Source organism: Rhamphochromis sp. 'chilingali' (assembly GCF_963969265.1).
Source record: "Rhamphochromis sp. 'chilingali' genome assembly, chromosome: 4".
Lineage (NCBI taxonomy): Eukaryota > Metazoa > Chordata > Actinopteri > Cichliformes > Cichlidae > Rhamphochromis > Rhamphochromis sp. 'chilingali'.
The window spans coordinates 10797804-10820115 of NC_137948.1; the positions used below are offsets into that span (position 1 = coordinate 10797804).

The following is a 22312-nucleotide window of genomic DNA, read 5'->3' on the forward strand; positions in this document are numbered from 1 at the left end:
CTCATTTGTTAACAACCTGTGACTAACAGGTCATTAGGATATATGCATATCGTAGGTAATCTTCTATTCCTACTCTAATAATCAGTGTTAAACAAATACATCACCAGCAGGGGGCTCACTGTGAAACACTAACCAGTAATATTGCACGTAAAGGAAGATAATTTATACAATATGAAAGTTTTGTCAAATGTTCAAGTTGAAAGTTTTGTAGATGTTTCTGTGTATCATGAACATTTTACCTTTCACTGCTGTATTTTTGACTCCAAATGTCTAAAACTGACATTTTCAGCAAAGTGGGGACTTCTTTAAATAGTTCAAAACAATAAACCAAACAAAAACGAATATATAAAATTGAATAAATGTAATGTTTTATTACTGTATGTAAACACATTTGATTGTGTTCCACTTTTGTATTTGTTCACTTAAAAATCATGTGAAATTTTGCATTATTAGATTTTCACATTAAAAAAACAGCAGATATTTTTATGAACACTAAGCAATTAAAATCAAAGCTAGTAACTACAGATGCAAGTGCTACTTCCAGTTAGGTCCATTTATAATTGTTTTTATACCTCTTTGCCAGAACATATTCTAATTATAGTTATACAGTGGACATGGACATAATGCGTAGACTCTCAGCTTTCATTTGAGGGTATCCACAGTCAAATTGAATAAAGAGTTTTGGAGTTTCAGCTTCTTAACATGTGCCAACCGCTTTATAAAGGGACCAGAAGTAACTGGACAACTCAAAGGCTGTTTCATGGGCACGTGTGGGCACTTCCTGTATTATGTCATTATTAATTAAGCAGATAAAGGGCCTGGAGTTGATTTGATGCGTCATGCTTGCATTTGGAATATTTTGCTGTGAACAAACAACATGCATCCAAAGGAGTTCTCCATGCAGGTGAAAAAAGCCATCCTTAAGCTGAGAAAACAGAAAAACCCATCTGAGAAATTGCTTCAATATTTGAAATGATAATATCTACAGTTTGGTACATCCTGAGAAAGAAAGAAAGAAAGAAAGAAAGAAAGAAAGAAAGAAAGAAAGAAAGAAAGAAAGAAAGAAAGAAAGAAAGAAAGCAAGCACTGGTAAACTCAGCAACGCAAGAAGACTTGGATGTTCATGGAAGACAACTTTGGTAGATGATCGCAGAATCATTTCATGGTGAAGAGAAACCCGTTTACAACAGCCAACCAAGTGACAGCACTCTCCAGGACGTAGGTGTATCGATATCCAAGTCTACGCTGGCGTGGAATGGCTTATGATCCAAAGCATTCCACATCTTCTGTAAAACACGGCAGAGGCAGTGTGCTTGGGCGTGCATGACTGCCAGTGGCACTGGGACACTAGTGTTTATTAATGATGTGACACAGGACAGAAGCAGCCAATGGAATTCTGAGGTGTTCAGACATACTGTCTGCTCAAATCAGGCCAAATGCAGTCAAATTGATTGGGCAGATGGACTTGTACAGATGGACAATGACCCAAAACATACAGACAAAGCAACCCAGGAGTTTATTAAACCAAAGATGTGGAATATTTTTGAATGGCCAAGTGGGTGACCTGATGTTAACCCAAGTGGGCGTGCATTTTATTTGTTGAAGATTTAAAAGAAGGAAACATAGTAACCGGTGATGTCCATGAGTTCAAGACTTGGGGGTGTAATTGCCAGCAAAGGGTTTCAATCATGTATTAGAAATTAACATTTTATTTTCACCTATTTAATTTGTCCAATTACTTTTGAGTCCCTTCAGCTGCATCTGAGTTGTTTCATTTGAAGAACCAAAATGAGAAAATAGTTGTCTCTGTCCAAATATTTGTGGACTGAACTGTATCTTCTGTTGGGTTTATGGAAATTTTCATTGCAGTAGATTTATTCACTTGCGGTCAAGTTTTCGTAGTGTACTTCTACATCTACTTCTTCATAGACGTTACTGGTGCTTTGGTCATTGGAGGTCACCACACCTTGATTTTTATAAATCTAAAAAAGAATCAAGACACATTAAACAGAACAAATGAATGACACGTGTTGCAGAGAAATGAGTTGTGGACACATTTAGAAATGTTCTACAATTACACTAAAGCCAGTAGAAGTATTTCCTTATGGTTGTACACCTTAGCAGTGAGTCAAGTTGTAGTGTGGACGTAGGGGTGGGTTTTGATTATAATTTTTCCGATTAGAATCGATTCTAGCTTGAATAACGCGATATTGATTCATTAAAATCCTGAGTTTTTTTTTAACAATTTTTAAGTATAAATTTATTTTGCCCTGAACACCAGAATCTCAGGTTAAACAGCAGGTAAACCGATTCTGCACAAAGACACAAGGACCCGCCGACGCATCAGAGTCAGTGAGATGTCGGCTTTCTCACCTGACGGCATGTACACGTACACGCTGAAAGCCGACATCTCACTGTTTCCGATGCGTTGGGTCCGCGCTTTATTTTTTTTTTGTGCTACATTCAGAAGCTGCAGGTTTTTGTCTCTCTCCAACCAAAATTGAGTGAACCAGCAGCAAAAGAAGATGCAAACTAGGCTTCACATTTTGCTTCACATAAACATCGTCATGAATTCCCTCTTACTTTGTCTCCACCACGATAAAATCACACTTCATGCACAGCTCTCTCTCTCTCTCTCTCTCTCTCTCTCAGTGTACTTCAAGAAAAGTTTCCCATCTCAAATCTTTTTTTTTTTTTTGCATTATTTGCTTGCTTATTACCCACCAGTCTACCGTAATGTGCTCTCGGCCACTGTTTTTTTAATTTATTTATTTAGTTTTAACTTAAATGACTTCTGACAAAAAAACCTTATTCCTGGTGTTCAATACTGAAGACATGTAAACTTTTTAAAAATTCTGCAAAATTAAAAAATGCTTGGCTCTAATAAAGCCTCTATAACTTTGCTCTGCTCCACTTTAGCAGCATCAGATAATATTCATATGTTGATTCATGTTTTTGTTCGTTTTTTTTCTACTGCTAATTATTTATAAGGTTATCTGCTATAAAAAGCCAGGCCAGGAAAATCTCCTTCATGTTTTTTTGTGCTTTATCCTCAGTTACTTTGACACAAAGGCATCTGCTGTTATGCTTACACCTTTGATAAAGTCTCACAAGTCAACTTTCTTTTTATAAATATAAAAATTTGCATACACTGCACTGCCATCAAAATACTGATTCTAGATACAGATTCTAACACATGAAAAAAGGAACTTTTAACACAGCTTTTCCAAACGGCCTAGTTTTAATTTGGATGCTTAATTTATTTACTTTGCACACAGATTTAAAATTATTTCACAAAAACCAAAAACTATAAGCATCAAAAACGATTAGCCTTCTTGATTTAGGTCCATTGTGTATCCTTTTTGCTAGACAACAGACTGCAGTCATTTTTTTTTATAGTTTTCAACAAATCCCACACATATCTCCTGGGCAATCCTGGCCCATTTGTCTTTGTTGCATCTTTTAAGTTCCTCCAGGTTTGATGGTCTTCTGGCATGGACCTTGGTCTTTCGTTCACCCCACACATTTGAAATAGAATTAAAGTCAGGGCTTTCAGCAAGTCAGTCAGAGATGTTCACTTTGGTCTTCTGGAGGTCATTCTTCACCAAGAGTGAGGTATCTTTTGAGTCACTGTAGTGACCCAGACCTAGATGTGCTACTAACTGCTTGAGGTTGTCTTTCATAATATTCACATATCTTTATATCTTTACGATTCCTTCCACTTTCACAAGTTTCCCAGTTCCAGATGCACTGGAGCATCCCTACAGCATAATCACAAAGTTTTCTTTCCAGAGTCTTTGAGATCGTTTCTTTCCTACCTCTCCCAGGCTTGTTCCAAAACGTGTCACTTTCATTGAATTTACTGATTTCACTCCAGTTCTTGACATTTTGAAATCCTGTAATAACTTTCTACATCTAAAAGTATTTTTCTCAAATCTAAACAGATTTGCTGAAGTTTTTGAACTGTTTGTAAACTGGAACATAACCCAGAGTTTTAACCACATCCTTGCATAGCAGCAGTTCTATGGCTGAATGAAAAAGGTCAGTTTTTAATAGGGCTTATTATACTGACTATGATAGTCACAATTGTTGTCTTGTGTGGAAAAATACGCCACCCAGTGGACACTAGAGGGACAGAAAATAATGAACAGAGAAGCAATTCAATGGTCACATGTATCTGTGGGCTGAAGTCAGGAAAGTTTCTGTTAGGCTGCCACTATAGTCGTCTTATAAACACCAGAAACACTGCATTGATTCTGGTATTATTTCCCCCAAATGTTTCTGTGAAAGTGTGCAAATTAGTTTGTTTAGAAATGCTGTGTTAAATTCACTTGTTCTGTTAAAAAAAAAAAAAACAGCCCCACCCTATGGGTTTCACAGGGTGGGGCTAATAATTGTGTCCTCATCTGTAAATGAATGTAGACATAACAAATCCAAATGGGAGATCCAATTAAATTCCAGTTGTCCCACATTCCAAACTAATCTTGCATATTAAACCCAACAAACAGTAAAAAGTCAGTTTTTTTTAATCCTAAATATTCATAATTGAGTGTGAGACAAACATACTTCTCTATTAAGACTTTACACTTTAGTTTTCTTACTTCACTTTGTGCTGCACCAATCACCTTCTTTGAACTCTTTTTCCTAGATGCATTTCTCCGCAGGGAGAGAACAGCTTCTGAAAACACACAGCATTAAATATGGTTATGCTGTATTTGCATGCACATTTGAGTGTAAGGGTCTCTCTGTGCATATGAATATAAAAGATACCTTCAATCCTGGAATGTCTGTACTTATAAACAAGAACGAGGATACATATCAAAAGCAGTACAGGGGGTATCACATAGAGTGCTGAAAAACAAACAAACAAAAAACTATTGTTCTCATAACACAGAAGTACACATTGACAGTCATACATATATAATATATCTTTAAGTTATTTACCTGGGTTCTTTTTTCCCAGAGTGCTCTGTGGAAAGACTGCAAGAGAAAATAACTATAAGTGCTCTTAGCAACGTTATATTAACACAGACTGTAATACAATGACAGGAGATGATAAACTAAAAATTTATCGCATGCCGCTCACTCTTTCCTTCCTGTCTCATTATGTAGAAAGAATTTCATTCTTATCTTTAGTATGTAGCAGGTCAAATCTACTTGTAACATATGAAATATACACTGTAAAAAAAATTGTAATATAAAAGTATTTTACTGTGTATTTTACAGTTTTGTACTGTTTTTCTAGAATATGATTAAATTTACATAAATAGACTGTGATTTTACATTTCAAATGTAAATTAACGTAAAATCACTGTAAATGTAATAAAACATAATTTTCTTGTTTTGTAAATGTATTTGTCTGTACATATGCATATTTAGATTGTTAAAATACATTCACAAATGTATCATAATTTCACAAATATTTGTCCTTTATTTGAAAGATTGAACTGTTTAATTCAAATGTAATGCTATGGAAAAATATATAAAATGATTCTTATAAACTTTTTTTACATCAAATGATTATTATTATCATTGTTATTTAGGGCGATCGTAGCTCAAGAGTTGGCTCAAGAGTTGGCAGTTTGCCTTGTAATTAGAAGGTTGCCGGTTCAACAGTCTCTCTCGTTTCATCCTTGGGCAAGACACTTCACCTACTGGTGATGGCCAGAGGGGCTGATGGCGCGATATGGCAGCCTCGCCTCTGTCAGTCTGTCCCAGGGCAGCTGTGGCTACAACTGTAGCTTGCCTCCACCAGTGTGTGAATGTGAGAGTGAATGAATAGTGGAATTGTAAAGCGCTTTGAGGGTCTCGAAAAGTGCTATATAACTGCAATCCATTATTATTTAAACCAACTGTTAACTGTATATTTCTGTACATTTAAGTATTATTATTCATATTGCCGCATTCATTGACCTTGTTTATAGGTAATTTCATTGTTTAATCACATTAAAATGTTCCTAATTTAATGTTTAAAAGCACTTGATAAAGGCAAAATCCCATGTAAAATTAGGGCAACAAACTGTATTGTCATTACTCAAAGTTATTTTCTGTTATTTTCTGGTATTATTTTGGCGCCCCAGCTGCCGAAATATTCCTGGTTTTTTTTAGGATTTTGTTTTTTTTACAGTGTAGAGTGGAGAAAATAATTATTTGATCCTCTCAAATATCCAAATGAACAGAATCAACCTTTTGGGATCTGGATACAATTGTGTCATATTCTGAGGTAGGCTTAGGTAGCCTGGGGACCCTTATTGATACATGCCCTTGTTGGGATAAAAGCAATGACTGCAAAAGAAGTCTGCAACATTTTTATCTCACATTTAAAACAAAACCCCAAACCTTGCAAATCCTGTTGCTGTAAATACTCTAGTTTTCATTACTTTTGATCCTACCTTTCTTTACTCATCATTAAACAGAAACTATCAATTATTGAGCCAACCAAGCCCATAAAATGAAAGCAGTTTGTCAAAGAAACTTATTGTACAGAACAACAAAATAAGACCTCTGCACTAATTAGTTGACTAACAGTTCAGCATAACTGCTTAAAAACACAGCTGCACACAGGTGAATGGTGTCATCGCCATGATTTTCTTAAAGGGAGTAGTCCAAAACTATAAAAAGTCCAATCACACAGGGTTGTTTTTTTTTTTTTTGCCATGTAGGTGTTTTTAAACCAGATACACAAAGGAACTAATTATGTAAACAAGGACTCTGAGCACTCATTTATTAACAACATGTGACTGACAGTTTGTTAGGAAATAAACACACTGTGGATAATTCTCTATTCCTACTCTTATAATCAGTGTTACACTAATACATCACCAGCAGGGGGCTCACTGTGTACTAATACTGCGTAGTGTGTAGTGTAGTAATACTGCAGGCAAGGGAAGGAAATTGATTTTCTTGGCTTATCTGAAGGATATCCGCCAAAGGCGAGTGCTGGGCTGTTTTCAAAAGATTTCTGTGTATCATGGACATTTTACTTTTCACTGCTCTATTTTTCAATCCAAATGTCTTAAACTGACACCCTAACAAAGTGGGAAATAATTATTTGTTCCTCTCCAGTTGTTTAATTGTAGATTCATTTTAATGGACAGAGACAGAGTATTAACCAAAAATTCTAAAAAGACTAAGTCAAAGGTTTGGAAATTTAACTAAAGATCTGAATAAACATAATACAAAATCTTAAATTTTATCTATCTATCTATCTATCTATCTATCTATCTATCTATCTATCTATCTATCTATCTATCTATCTATCTATCTATCTATCTATCTATCTATCTATCTATCTATCTATCTATCTGTCTGTCTGTCTGTCTGTCTGTCTGTCTGTCTGTCTGTCTGTCTGTCTGTCTGTATACATACATACATACATACATGTATATATATATATATATATATAGTCGTGATTTACCAGCAGTACTAAGTAGGGCTCAGTTATTGTTTTGTGTATTTTATTATTTTATTTTTTGGGTGGGTAGCACTGGGCTAACAGTTTTTATTTGATCACACCTCGGACAACTGTATGATCACCTACACTCTGTTTCCATAATGGAGCTCTAACAAACACATATCCTACAAACACATTTATTGTATTATCATAGTGTGTACAAAAGTGTTTAACATACCTGACAACTGAATCTTGGTGTAGTTTCCAACTCTCCACTGTGAGTCTGACCCACACCAGTATGTCCCAGCATCAGCTGCTTCCAGCTTTGAGATTATCACAATCAAAGTGCTGGAAGAAGCATCTTGTAGTGTGAATCTGCTTTGATTCTTTAGCATATCTGTGCAGTTGTTTCGGTGGTCTCCCTTACAGAGAAACTTCCTGTTATCCCGGTATTGTGAAGGATAAGGACACTGCAAAGTTAGTGGATGCCCCACAGTACCATTTATTTTAGTCGATTTGACACAGCAGAACTCTGTATAAATGAAAGAAAAAGGTTATTTCAGAATCATCAAATATTCAACTGATGTAATGAAAACATTCAGATCAGAGTTTCTTTGAACACCACAAAGGTAATACCCTGAATCCTCTTAGCTCAAGCTGGTGATGTTTATGTATGTAATTTTTTTTTAACTTTTTATCATCATAAAGTCTGAATCGTCCATTTTTCTTGTTATAAGAGGTGATTAGTGCCTGTTTCCTCTGCAGATGGCTGTTCTGGTACTGAGGCTCATACAGACAACTAATGGATACTGAATATCCCTGATAATTCAGAATTTTAGTCACAGTGTCACAGCAGTGGTCTGTCAACAGGGGTAAAAGCATCAGAAGACATATTACACCCATTAAACAGTTGTATATAAAACTTAAGGATTTCATATTTAACTCATTGAACAACTTCATATTTGTAAACTTGTGACAGTTTTCCATCATTTGATGCTCATATAGTGCTTTAAATTTTACAGCACAGAAACAGATAATCCTGAACAAGCAGAAACTTTCTATGAATTCCCATTAACTGTAACTCAGTGTCAAACTGAATTTTACTAAGTCTTTGTTTACCTTTTACTAATTTCAGCTTGACATCAGTGTAGATATCTTCTGAACAGAGACTTGGAGGAGAGAGACCTAATATTTAATAATCCACATTCCACTGTTTTACTCTTTGGTTCAGATGTGGATACTGTATTGTTCTTTCTTTGTGATTTTTTACGTTAAGGTTGTTTGTTGCTGGTTTTTAGTTTCTTTTTTGTCTGTTTGGGAGCTGACACAGTCTCAATGGAGATGGGTTTTTGGGGGGGTAGCAGGAGGAGAGACGCTGCAGAGAGGCGTGTAAGACTGCAACTCTGCTTCCTGGTCCCAACTCTGGATATTCATATTTTGGGGGGTTTAATAAATTTGTCCATATTTCTAGAAATGAGAGCTGCGCCATCTGAAGTGGGATGGATGCCGTCTCTCCTAACAAGACCAGGTTTCCTCCAGAAGGTTTGCCAATTATCTATGAAGCCCACATCATTTCTTGGACACCACTCAGACAGCCAGCAATTTAAGGAGAACATGCGGCTAAACATGTCACTCCTGGTCTGATTGGGGAGGGGACCAGAGAAAACTACAGAGTCCAACATTGTTTTGGCAAAGTTACACACCGATTCAATATTGACTTTAGTGACCTCCGATTGGCGTAACTGGGTGCCATTACTGCCGACGTATATTATGATTTTACTGTATTTATGTTTACCCTTAGCCGGCAGGTTTACATTTCCCTCAATGTTGCCTGCTCTGGCCCCTGGAAAACAATATGAAATATAGAGTGTGGAAAATAATTATTTGATCCTCTGCAATATCCAAATGAACAGAATCAACTTTTTGGGATCTGGATACAATTGTGTGTCATATTCCGAGGTAGGCTTAGGTAGCCTGGGGACCCTTACTAGATACATGCCCTTGTGGGGATAAAAGCAATGTAGAAGTTATAGTTTTTACAAGATTTTCTACTGTAGAAGGTACAGTTTTTCCAGGAGTTTTTATTGTAGAAGGTACAGTGCTGGTATGCTGCAGAAAGACTGTTGGAGAAAAAACCCTCTTAGTTCTCTTAGAAACTTTATTTTAACACAAGAATCACGTTTTAGTAGAATGACTAGTGCAGAGGGTCCTACCCTAAAAATCTTAAACTATTCACACAACTGAAATTAGATTATTAATTAATGACATAATTAATTAATTTAGTCATTTATGTAGCAAACCATCCAGTAAAGAAGATAAAAAAAAAACTGGCCTCTAGTTCTGTTTGGCATATATTCTGTGCTTTGTGTGAAACACTATGAGGGCAGAGTTGTCATAATTCTATCACACTACAAACAACTGAATCACCAGCCGCAGTGTATGCTTTAAAAGCAGTGTAAAAAAAGCATGTAACTCATAGCTCTGTCTATTTTTCCTTTATTAAAATGTGTTCATCTCACCGACTGACAGCTGAATCTTGGTGTAGTTTCCAACTCTCCACTGTGAGTCTGACCCACACCAGTATGTCCCAGCATCATCCTCTTGTATCTTTGTGATCGTCACTGAGAAAGAGTTGGAATAAATATCATCTTGTAGTGCAAATCTGTTTTGACTCGTCACCATGTCTCTGCAACTGTTGCGGTGGTCTCCCTTACAGAGGAACTTCCTGTTATCCTGATGTTGTTGAGGATAAGGGCACTGCAGAGTTAGTGGCTGTCCAACAGTACCTGTTATTTTAGTTGACCTGACACAGCACCACTCTGTCAGATGGAAAGAGAAAAACTATTTACGATTCAAAAATATTAAACTTTCAGAAAGACTTTTTTTTTTTTTCTCGAAGAAGCTGTTTTCTTTTGGTTGGTATAATGAGATATTACTATGACCTCTCACCTTTGACTCTTAGCTCAACAGCAGAGAAAACATCATGGTCAGAGTTTGTTTGAACACCACAAAGGTAATGCCCTGAATCACTTTGGGTCAAGCTGCTAATTGTCACTGTGAATATTCTTGACATTTTTACATCATTAAGTCTGAAGCGACCATTTTCTCTGTTGTTAGAGGTGATTAGTGCATCCTGCAGACATGTGGAGGGCTGGTTTCCTCTGCAGATGTACTTCAGGCTGTTCTGGTACTGATTCTCATGAGGACAATTGATGGACTCAGAGTATCCCTCATAACTTTCAATATTGGTCACAGTATCACAGCAGTGGTCTGTCAAAAAGACAAATGTATTAATTTTACAGAGTTTGTAAAATGTATTAGTTTTCTGTCAGCTGATATAATGAGATGTTACTATGACCTCTCACCTTTAACTTTCAGCTCAAAAGCACAGAAAAGATGCAGGTCAGAGTTTCTTTGGATGCCACAGAGGTAACGCCCTGAATCACTTTGGGTCAAACTGCTAATCTTTGTTGTGAGTTGTGTTGACATATTTTCTTCGTCAAATCTGAATCGCCCATTTTGTTTGTTGTAAGAGGTGATTAGTGCCTGTTGCAGACACATGGAGGGCCGTGTTCCTCTGCAGATGTACTTCAGGCTGTTCTGGTACTGGGACTCATACAGACAACTGAAGGACACTGAATATCCTGCATAACTTTCAACTTCTTTCACACTGTTACAGCAGCTGTCTGTCAAAAAGATCAACAGCATTAGAAAACACGCTACAGCCAATACAGATATGATGTTTTATTTAATTAGCTTGCTGCAACAAAATTGTATGTAATGGATCTTAAAAAAACCTGAACTAAACTGAAACATTGATAATGGCTAAAACTGAGGTGCAGGTCATATTTATAGCATTTAATGCAAGTAATGTTCTATCAGTTATATTTTTGTCTGTCGTTACATTGGAACCTATACAATAACAACGGGTTTGTACATGTGATTTTACCTCAATTCAACATAAAATTCGATTTTGGGAAATGTTTATTTACCTTGGACTAATTTCAGCTCGACTTCGGTGTAGATATCTATTCCAAATATGGTCACTCCACACCAGTATTTCCCAGTATCCACAGAACGAAGGTCAGAGATGCTCGTTGTGAAGATTCGTGCTGTTTTGTCATCATGGATCCTGTATTTGCTTGTCACTGGATTTGATGTTGTAATAAGAACATCATCATTGCTGCCACAGTCATTCTTACACAAGTACTTCTCATAAGACTCGTAACCCTGATCATAGGAGCAGGAAACTTTAACCGCACTCCCCACATATCCAGTTACATGGATCACCCCTACTGCACTGGTCACACACCTCAGAGCAACTGGAAAAAGAATGTAAAAGTCAACATGGTAGGTTTCATACTAACAATGTTAGTGCTGTATAACGAAATTACCAAGACTGAAAAAGCGTTTGGCCTACTGCTCCTAAATTACTAGAAGAGATATGTGTACTACTTAGTCTACATCAGCCTTTATATGGTCTTCATATTTTAGTTATTTACCAGTTTAAACAACTTACTGCAAAAGGTGAACAGCAGGTTTTGAAGTCTCCTCATCTTTGCTTCAGTTTGTCCATATAGAGCCTTGACAGGAAATTCTCTCAGGTTTAAAAAAAATCATGCCAACAATAGGTGTCATTTAACGCCATAGTAATGTGAAGGGAGGGGTAGAGCTGGACCATCAACACAGATGAGGTGGAGCATTCTTAGTTGGGCTTACACATTCCATCTAGTGGTTAAAGAAGATTTCACAAGCTTTCCATAATAGCATAGGATTGAATAGAATAGCCCTTTATTGTCATTGTACACACTGTTCCAAAAAATAGTAATGTCAAATTATTTTACTGTGTATTTTACAGTTGTGTACTGTTTTTCTAGAATATCATGACATTTACATAAGTAGACTGTGATCTGACACGTCAGATGTAAAACAACATAACATCACTGTAAATGTAATAAAACACAATTTACTTGTTTGTTAAATATATTTTGTTGTACATATGCATATTTAGATTGTAAAAATACATCCAGAAATGTCTCCCATCAGGCCTTGGGACATGTGCTGCTGTTCAGATGTTCTTGTTTTATTGTTTATGGTTACGTTACTTTTAACTGTTATCTTGAATGTTATGTTTACGCCGTGGTGCAGCGTCACTGACAGTTGTTGTTTTGTAGAGAGAGTGCTGTACCATGAGTGACTTCTGTTGTGCTGTTGCTGAACCTTGAGGCATATTGTAGCACCGGCAAGCGTTTTAATAAAGAGCTCCCCCTACCAGCTAGGGGTTAAATAACAAGCTCAATCTCTTTCTGTGAGCTTCTTTGTTAAGATTTCTCTGCATGCCACAATGTAAAACATTGCACGGACACGCTATGCTAATGATATATTTTGAAAAAGAAATGTAGAGGTAGGAATTGTAATTATAAATAACATGACGCTAAGCATTGGCCAATGAATGTGAACTAACAACAACAAGGTTGCGGGTATGGCTGCGACCATAGGAAAAAACCCTAATATGAAGGTATTTTACTGTGCATTTTACAGTAATCTTCTGTTCTTCTAGAATATCATTAAAGTTACGTAAATAGACTTTGACTTCACATTTTGAATGTCAAATCCCATGTCAAATTAGCGCTACAAACTCTATTTTTATTACTGAAAATAACTGTATTTTTATGGGACAGTTATTTTCTGTTATTTTACGGTCGTATTTTGGCGCCCCAGCTGCCGGAATATTACCGTTTTTTTAAGATGTTGTTTTCCCCCCTATTTATAGATGATTTCATTGTTTAATCACATTAACATGTTCCTGATTTAATGTTTAGCGGCACTTGAAAAAGGCGAGATCCCATGTCAAATTAGCGCAACTAATTGTATTTTCATTACTGGAAATAACTGTATTTTTATGGGGAGTTATTTTCTGTTATTTCACGGTCGTATTTTGGCGCCCCAGCTGCCGGAATATTACCGTTGTTTCAGGATGGTTTTTTTTTAACAGTGCATGTACAATGAAATTGTAAAATTGTGTGTGTGCCACACCAACCATGCCGGCATAAAATATAAATAGTAGACAGCAGGAATCCCTTTTTAAAGAGAGAGCTATTAAAACAAACTACCACTTTACTGCTAAGTAAAAGACACACAGAAAAAATTAATAAAAGTTCAAGTATGAAATTGGTCAAAGTCCGAAGCGCTCCCTCTGACTGCCTACTGCCCCCAAACCCTGTTCCAGCCAGATGATTTCAGCTGGCTTCAGACTGGTATTAAATACTTGGGCATTACATTCCCTCCTTTGATATCTAACATGTTTCAGGCTAATTTTGAACCTCTATTGGACAAGTTCAGAACCAACATAATTAGATGGTCCCCTTTGTTTCTCACCCTTTTGGGCAAAGTTAACATCATTAAAATGAACTGTGCCCAAAAGGGTGAGAATGTAATTACTTACTACAAACACTACAAACACTCCTGCTAAAAATCCCATCAAAATATTTCCATCAATTTGACAAGTAATGTCCTAGTATAAAGCTTAAAAGGCTACATCAACCAGTCAAGTCGGGCGGCCTGGGGGTTCCATATTTACTGTTTCACCATTATGCTTTCATTCTGAGACACATGGTTCACTGAGCCCTCCCTCTACAAGTAGTCTGCAAAGACTGTGTGTGTTCCAGAGTGCTCTGGCATACACACACATCCTTAGGTCATTAGAGAGGTTGTACCTTCTCTTTCAGATGTAAACTGTACATGTTCATGGCATAATTACCATGTTTTTCTTACACAGAAAACAACCAGTGATTTACACGTCATGAGAAAATAAACATATTGCAGTGAATCTTCTATTGTTACTCTAATAATGGTCATCCATCCATTGTGTTCCGCTTATCCTCGTCAGGGTTTGCCTGCTGGAGCCTAATAGGGCTCGAGGCAGGGTAGACCCTGGACAGGTCACCAGTCTATCGTAGGGCTAACACAGAGAGACAGACAACCATTGTCTCCATCCCCAGAATCATCAGTTAACCTAACACCCATAACTGCATGTCTTTGGACTGTGATAGGAAGCTGGAGTACCTGGAGAGAACCTGCAAACATGGGGAGAACATGCAAACGCCACACAGAAAAGCCCTGGTCAGCTGAGTCAAACCCAGGACCTTCTTGCTGTGAGGCAATAATGCTAACCACCACGCCACCGTGTTACCATATGGCCATAATTTACAAAAGAACTTCATGTTTTCTTTAGTAGATCCTGGCAAATTCAGCGTTCCATTATTTTCATGACCAAGACAAGAAAGTATTTGTTCTTGGAGAACCTTCTGATGATTTTTCCTTTAAGTAACATATGGACTCACAAGGCGTAGTGTGAAACTGTGTTGTGTGTTTTTCTATATTTTACACTTTGCACCTCTGTGATATACTTTCCATTACAGTCCAGTGAATATATATGTTATATCCAGACACTGAAAGGGAAGGAAAGAAGTTGATTGTCCTGCTCTTCTGAAGTATGTCTGTCTTTTTTGGGGGGTACAAAACTCTGTTAACTGGAAAAGCAGTTGTGGTAATAAAAGTTTAATTAGGTAAAATAAATGAAGATGAATATAAATCAGTGTACTATTAAATGTATTATTATGTTTCGCCAGACTGTACTTTATTTTACTTTGCTTATTTAGTTAGTTCACACTCATGTTGATAATTTACATTTGGAGAATTCTACATTTTTATTTTAAAAAGAGTAGAAAGTTTTATGAACACTCTAAGGAATACTAATGAAATGAAATATATGGAACCACAGTTGTGAACTCAATTCATGTTTTTCTATTATGGAAACTTTCATTACAGTGGATTTCTTCTGTTGTGGGCATGTTTGCGTAGACCTCTTCATCTCTACCTGGATCTTCATGGTGGCTACAGGTGCGTTGCTTTTTGTAGGTCAAGACACTTTCTTGATTTTCATAAATCTAAAAAAGAATCAGCACACAGTAAGCAGAACAATGAACGACACACGTTGCAGAGACCTGGGCTGTTGGAAAAAAATGTCTATACACTGGCATTTCAGCCAAAGTAGCCTTATGCTTCCTCCAGCAAGTCAGGTTGCAGTATTAATTTATGTCCATCCAGGGTTATAATAACCAAAATTCAGTAAACATTTTTTTTAAGGAATTATAGTTAAGGGTAATAAATGTAACAGCACACAAATTCTATAATCAGTGTTCTGGAAGTGCAGCCTGTTGGTCAATAGCCACTCTTTCATGCCACAATGTAACAATGCACCATGATACACTTCCTAAAAGTGTACAGTTAATGTCACACTATGATATAGAAGTGAAAACAGGTCAAGGGAGCACTTCTCTTTTAACTCTTGTGTTCAAAACAGTTAGACTACATCTTCCTATTTAATTAAATCGCCAAATAAATTTTACATATTAAAGGTTGTTTGGACTATGAGTAAAATCAGTCATTTCTTTTATTGTAATTATTTATAGTGGAGTGTGTTATAGACGCACAACTCTATTAATACTCTTTCTCTAAGACTTACTCTGCTTCCTGTTGCACCCATCACTTCCTTTGAGCTCTTTGCCTTTGGTGTATGTTTGCTCGTGGTGTCCCCAGCTTCAGAAAATACACAGCATTAGATGTGGTTATGCTAGTTTTTCATGCACATCTGAGTTTAAGGGTCTCTGTGTGTATATGAATGTAACAATACCTTTGAGACATCTGTACTTATAAACAATTACTAGAACGCACATTATCAGCAGCGCAATGGGTACTGTGTAAACCAGCGGTCTCCAACCTCTTTTGCGCCATGGACCGGTTTATGCTCGACAATATTTTCACGGACCGGCCTTTAAGGTGTCGCAGATAAATACAACAAAATAAAACTAGTACCGGTACCGAAAAAAAGAAGATTTATTCATAACACACGTGAAAAGACCCAGGAAAACCAAGTTAACGATAAAAACGAAAACAAAATAATGCTGAAAACCGATAAAACCCCTCAAAACCATACATTTCACACCTGAGCCTCAACTCTCGCGGCCCGATACCAAACGACTCACGGACCGGTACCGGTCCGAGGCCCGGGGGTTGGGGACCGCTGGTGTAAACCACATAGAGTGCTGCATCTGAAAAATAGAAACCAAAACAGAACACAGTAAAATTGCACACTTTCAATAACAATCTTTCATGCACCTAACAGAAGACCCGTGGACTTGCGTAATGGTTTCATAATTTTCGGTTTATAAGTTACGTTTATAACTTAACTGTGGTTACTGGTGCACACACCCACAGATGTTTTAACATATTGGCTTGACTTACATTTACTTCATGTAACCATGAAGCCATAACCAAAACCAAATGTTAACCATAATTCATGGTATGAAATTTATTTATTTATTTATGGAAATGACTGAAAGATTAATTGGCTCTGTTTTGAGTTTTGTTCAAAAAAGAATGACTTCATATAGGGAAAAATATATATCACATATGCAGGACACCTTAAACTAGTTTTTTAATTAAGCAGCAAGGCAGAACAAAATCAGGTCTGTATCAAGACACGAGGACTAAACCCCAATTCAACCAGACCCAGATTGTCAGGGTCCTGGGTCTCCTGACCCAGCGTGTTTAGTTCTTTGTGATTTTTGTGTGAGTTATTCTATGGTTTCTAGTTTTGATCCCTTGCCCTTCATGTTTCTGTGTCTCCTCGGTTCTGTGTAAGTCTGTGTCATACTTCCTGTTTTACTTTGAAGGTCCGTGTCTTATGTGAATGTGTCCTGCTTTGCTTCCTTGTCTCGTCAGTCCTGATTTCTCCCAGCTGTGCCCTCCTTCTGTGTCTCATTCCCCTCATTACTTCCCAGTGTATTTAAACCCTGTGTTTCTCTGAGTCAGTGTTGTCCCTCAAGCTGTGTGTTTCCTCGTGTGCCTCTCTGCAAAGTGTGAGTTTATATTTTGTTTAGTTTAGTTTAGTATGCTTTTCCCCTGTCAGCAAATAAAGCTGAGTTTTTTGAGTTCATCCCTCGAGTCTGAGTGCCTGCATCTTGGGTCCAACTCATGCCTGCCACACAGCGATTCATGACACAGATCTGATCCGGAATTAAAACAGGACTACAACAGTTCAAAATCAGGACTACTTAGGATTTAACCAAGCCAGAACCAGAATCAGAACTAGATGATAGCAGCACTAAAAATCATCATAGACCTGCACTACACTTATATATATATTTTTAATAAAAACACAAACACTTTTTTAATTGTAACATCAAATCAGACTAAATTTTTTAGGTTGATAAATATAAAAAACATTCGTTAACTTTAAGAGTAAAGAGAGAAACTCTGTATTTCTTAACTGTAAATGGCACCAAATTGTATTCAAAATTGAGCCACACTTATGGAGCTCCACAATTCTTTTCCTGGTGTTTTGGTTGACAATTCTTGATTTTCCCATTTCAAAGAAACAGGCTTTGTGTTTTGCCTTATATGCATCCACAGCTGTGCCACCAATTTACTCACATGGACTCTACTAACCTATCAGAAGCTTCTTCAGCTCAGAATGAAATCGTCTGGAGTTTTCTTATTAATTAACAATAAACTTAGTAGATATGTACTCCTAAATTTGATGAAAGCGATAAAAAATAGACCGCTCTGTCTCTCTTTATTCTGACATTTAACTAATTCAAAAGATATTTCAATATTTATTTATCCAAGACAGAACAAGTTTCCTCTAAATTGATGTTGTACAGTAAAAAATTTTTTTTATAGTGTTTTGCATAAAGTGTGTGTAAATATCTGGTTTAAACTGTGAATATACTGCTGTGTATTGAAATTCCTCTTGTTTTTCATAGAACTATACTGAACAACATACAAAGCATAATATATAAAATAACATCTACCAGAGTTTTTTCTTTGAAAGAAGCCCATTATGTCCATTCTTGTATATCATTACTGAAACCGATTTATTTAGCCGTGGAGGGTAACAACTGAAAATATGAAATAAACATACATATAAGCTAAGACTCTAAAAAAACAGCATTGTTGTTCGGCTTTTCATTTCGCCATTTGTTGATTCACTTGAAGAACAACTAATGTAATATGGGTCAAGTGATCAGTTTGATATCAATCTTTCGTGATACACCGTCATATTTACATTATTTTTACAGTACGAATGATTTGCTTTGGTACCTGGTCAAACTTCAGTTCTCCTCTGTCTGCCTCGCTGCGCTTCTCCAACAGCGCACTCGCAGGTAGCAGCTCCCCCTGCCCCCTCGCTCAGTCGCTTAGGCTACGTTCACACTGCAAGCGAAAGCGCATCAAATCCGATTTTTTGACCCTATGCGACCCATATCCGATCATGACAGTGTGAACGGCACAAATCCGATATTTTCAAATCCGATCTTTCGTATGTGGTACTGAATCCGATACATATCCGATGTTTTAGAAAGCGACTGCTGTTTGAACGGTCAGGTCGCATTAAATCCGTCTTTTACGTCACTGACACAAGACAGACGCCAATTATCAGCGCCAGAGAAGACATCGCGAACGCTTCTCTGGCCATCCCGTGTAGATATCAGTGAAACTGTTGGGAAGACAATGTTGGAGAAACGTGAACATTTTATTTGTACTGTATAATCTGCAGATTCTGACAGAAATCTGCAACTATCCTTTGAAGCACCGCTCCTCTAAAACAGCAATAAGGATCATTATTAGGTTATTTACATTATTATGTAAATGACAAAATAACTTAAAGCAAAAATTGGGAAATGTAAAGTCCGAACTCTTTATATTAAGGGCCATCTATCAAACAATACTGTTTGCTCTGGGTCTAAACAGAGCGCGTTGTGTGTGAAGTCTTCTTTTGCGCATGCGGGCCGCTTTGAGCGTTCACACTAGAGCGCGTTTGCTGTTGCATTTTATTTGTAGTGTGAACACGCAGACAAAAAAATCGGATTTGATCAAAAAATCGGAATTGAGCATTAAGACCTGCAGTGTGAACGTAGCCTAAGTGTCTGAGCTCGGATCATACCAATATTAGGGGGGATTTACGCACAGTCGTAAATTCGTCCATTTTGTTTGGTGTCAGAGGTGATCAGTGCCTGCTGCAGACATGTGGAGGGCCGGTTTCCTCTGCAGATGTACTTTAGACTGTTCTGATACTGAGACTCATACGGACAACTGACAGACTCAGAGTATCCCTCATAACTTTGAACTTTGGTCACAGTGTCACAGCAGCTGTCTGTCAAGAAGGTAAACAGCACCAGAAGCGTTACAGCCAAAAAATGGTTATATATAAAGAACAAGAGTTTTATATTCAACTCACTGTTTTAAGGTCTTTCGCTTGCTTCACATACATGCTTATATGAGGGTTTAAATATATTTACTTTTTGCATTTATTATTTTATCTCCTCATTAGTCACTGATTTAATGTCTTTTGCATCATGCAGTACTTATATGAGCGTTTACTGTTTGCATTTATTATTTTATCTACTCGGGAGTGTTTTATGTCTTATTGTTACTGGTCTGTACATGTTTATCCATCGGGCTTAAGCACTGAGATGTCAGCATAGGAGCTTAAGATTGATTGTACTAAACTGAACCAATGAGTATTGAGTTAAACTACAGTTAAACAGTATGTTGATTTTACAGCAGATATAGCTGGTAATGGCAGTACGTTTAACTTTCTTTATATAATTTTTAATCACTTTAAATGGACAACTCAACTTGTCCATGTCTTTATTTATCTGGTACTAATTTCAGCTCGATTTCAGTGTAGATATCTATTCCAAATATGGTCACTCCACACCAGTATTTCCCAACATCCACAGAATGAAGATCAGAGATGGTCGTTGTGAAGATTCGTGATGTTTTGTCATCATGGATACTGTATTTATCTTTTGAGGAGTTTGATGTTGTAATAAGAACATCGCCACTACCACAGTCATTATTACACAGGTACTTTTCATAAGATTCATAACCCTCATCATAAGAGCAGGAAACGTTAACCGCACTCCCCACATATCCAGTCACATGGATCACCCCTACTGCGCTGGTCACACATTTCAGAGCAACTGTAAAGATAATGTGAAAATGTGTTTTATTTGAAGCAACGTTAGAGCTGTAAAAAGAAATCAGATGACCAGGACAGCCATCTAACTTTTCATAACTGGTCCTGCATACTGCTCCTTAATACTAAAAGAGATAAATCTACTGTTTAATCTACATCTGCCTTTGACCTTTACATGTTTAATTATTTATTCATTTAAAATACTTACTGCAGATGATGAAAAGCAGGTTTTGGAGGCTCCACATCTTTGCTTTGGCTGATTGAAATTTAAGATTTGAAAATGTTATGCAGACACTGTGGTCTTTTACAGCAATGAGAAGGGACGTGCAGAGCTGAACTATAAGTACAGAGGGGATGGCGCTTTCTTCGATGTCTCTTCCTCTAAATGTATTTTAGTAATTTGTAAAATAGCTGACATAGGCCATCTAGTGGTGAAAGAAGTATTTAGAAGTTAGAAGTGTTAAGAACAGCACTGCCAATAAAAGAGTTAGGAGATTTAGGAAATTGTACCTATAAAGCTTTCACTGCAGAAAAACAACTCAGAGGTTTTGTGTTTCATCCTGTTGACATTAAGCATGCATTAATATAAAAGCATCATTAATCGTCTGATTTTGTTCTAGTCCCAAAGCTTGAATCTAATGACGACAAGTTAAAAAAAAAATCGTCTTCAACTTGGGGCCTGCACAGATACTTTAATAAAGACTGAACTAAGACGAACCAGTTATTCCATTATTAATTAGCTCAAAATTAGAGTTAAACGGTTATTTGATTCTGCAGCAGAAAAAACAGATAATCTTATACCACTGTTTAAAGACATGCAAACTGAAGTCTTTGTCTTTAACTAAATATATTTTTTAATTTTACTAACTTTCAATATACAATGGAATTTTGCCCAATCTTTCTTTAATGTCCAAAAGGGTAGGGTGTGTATGGGATTTCCCATGCACCACTGAATGCACCGTAGGTGTGCATGTCCGCAGCTTCAGCTCAGAGTAAAACAGCCGCCGAACAACTGACAGTGCGATTATAAGACCGTAAATTTGATGTTGTATTTCACTCAGTTATGTCTGTGTTTAGCCATGAGTGTATTTGATGACTTATCAGCAGTTTTTTCTGCTTCTGTTAAAATGAGGTTATGCATAAATGGCAGTTCGCTAGCAAAAGATTTAATTCCTAACTAGCTTCTAGCAGAGAGGTTTGTTGTTATTGTGTTGTTGTTGTTTCACAGGATAACCTGCAAAGGCCGTAACAATGATAATTGTCATTAGATATAGGCAAAGGCAGCTCTGGCCCTTTTTAAAAACACCTTCATCGTTATTATCTTGGGTGTCTGTAGTACTCAACCACCTCAAAATCTGTTCCCCTGATGATGACAAGGAGGGAGGCAGGAACCTGGTGGTTTTTAATGTTACACAGTTCTTTACAGTAAGCTATTTATTTTTGTACATTTTTAATTAATAACAAACACAGATAATACATTTTCTCAGATTGTTATCCTGAGAAATCATGAGGCAATCTTTATTACACATATAAAATGCATTTAGTAGATTTGAAAAATGCTATATACACACACACACACACACACACACACACACACACACACACACACACACACACACACACACACGTATGTGTATATATATATATATATATATATATATATATATATATATATATATATATATGTGTGTGTGTGTATCAATCAATCTTTATTTATAAAGCACTTTTCATACAGAAAAAATGTAGCACAAAGTGCTTTACATAGTTAAAAGCAGCCCACCCCACCCTCCAACTCACTCCCCACACTCTCAATACACATATATCCCCCCACCCCCACCCCCACCCACACACACATACACACACGCGCACACTTA

At 36.9% G+C, this 22312-nt stretch overlaps 1 protein-coding gene across 1 annotated transcript; it reads right to left on the minus strand.

Annotated features, from left to right (window-relative positions):
- Positions 1-1874: 1874 nt before the first annotated feature.
- Positions 1875-11949, minus strand: LOC308395587 (polymeric immunoglobulin receptor-like; the record flags this gene model as incomplete). The annotated part of the gene is made up of 9 exons (XM_080880504.1): positions 1875-1982; positions 4602-4678; positions 4945-4980; positions 7632-7925; positions 9913-10212; positions 10343-10663; positions 10759-11079; positions 11386-11715; positions 11913-11949. The coding sequence occupies 9 exons, from the start codon at positions 11947-11949 to the stop codon at positions 1875-1877; spliced, it is 1824 nt and encodes a 607-aa protein (XP_080736630.1).
- Positions 11950-22312: the final 10363 nt, after the last annotated feature.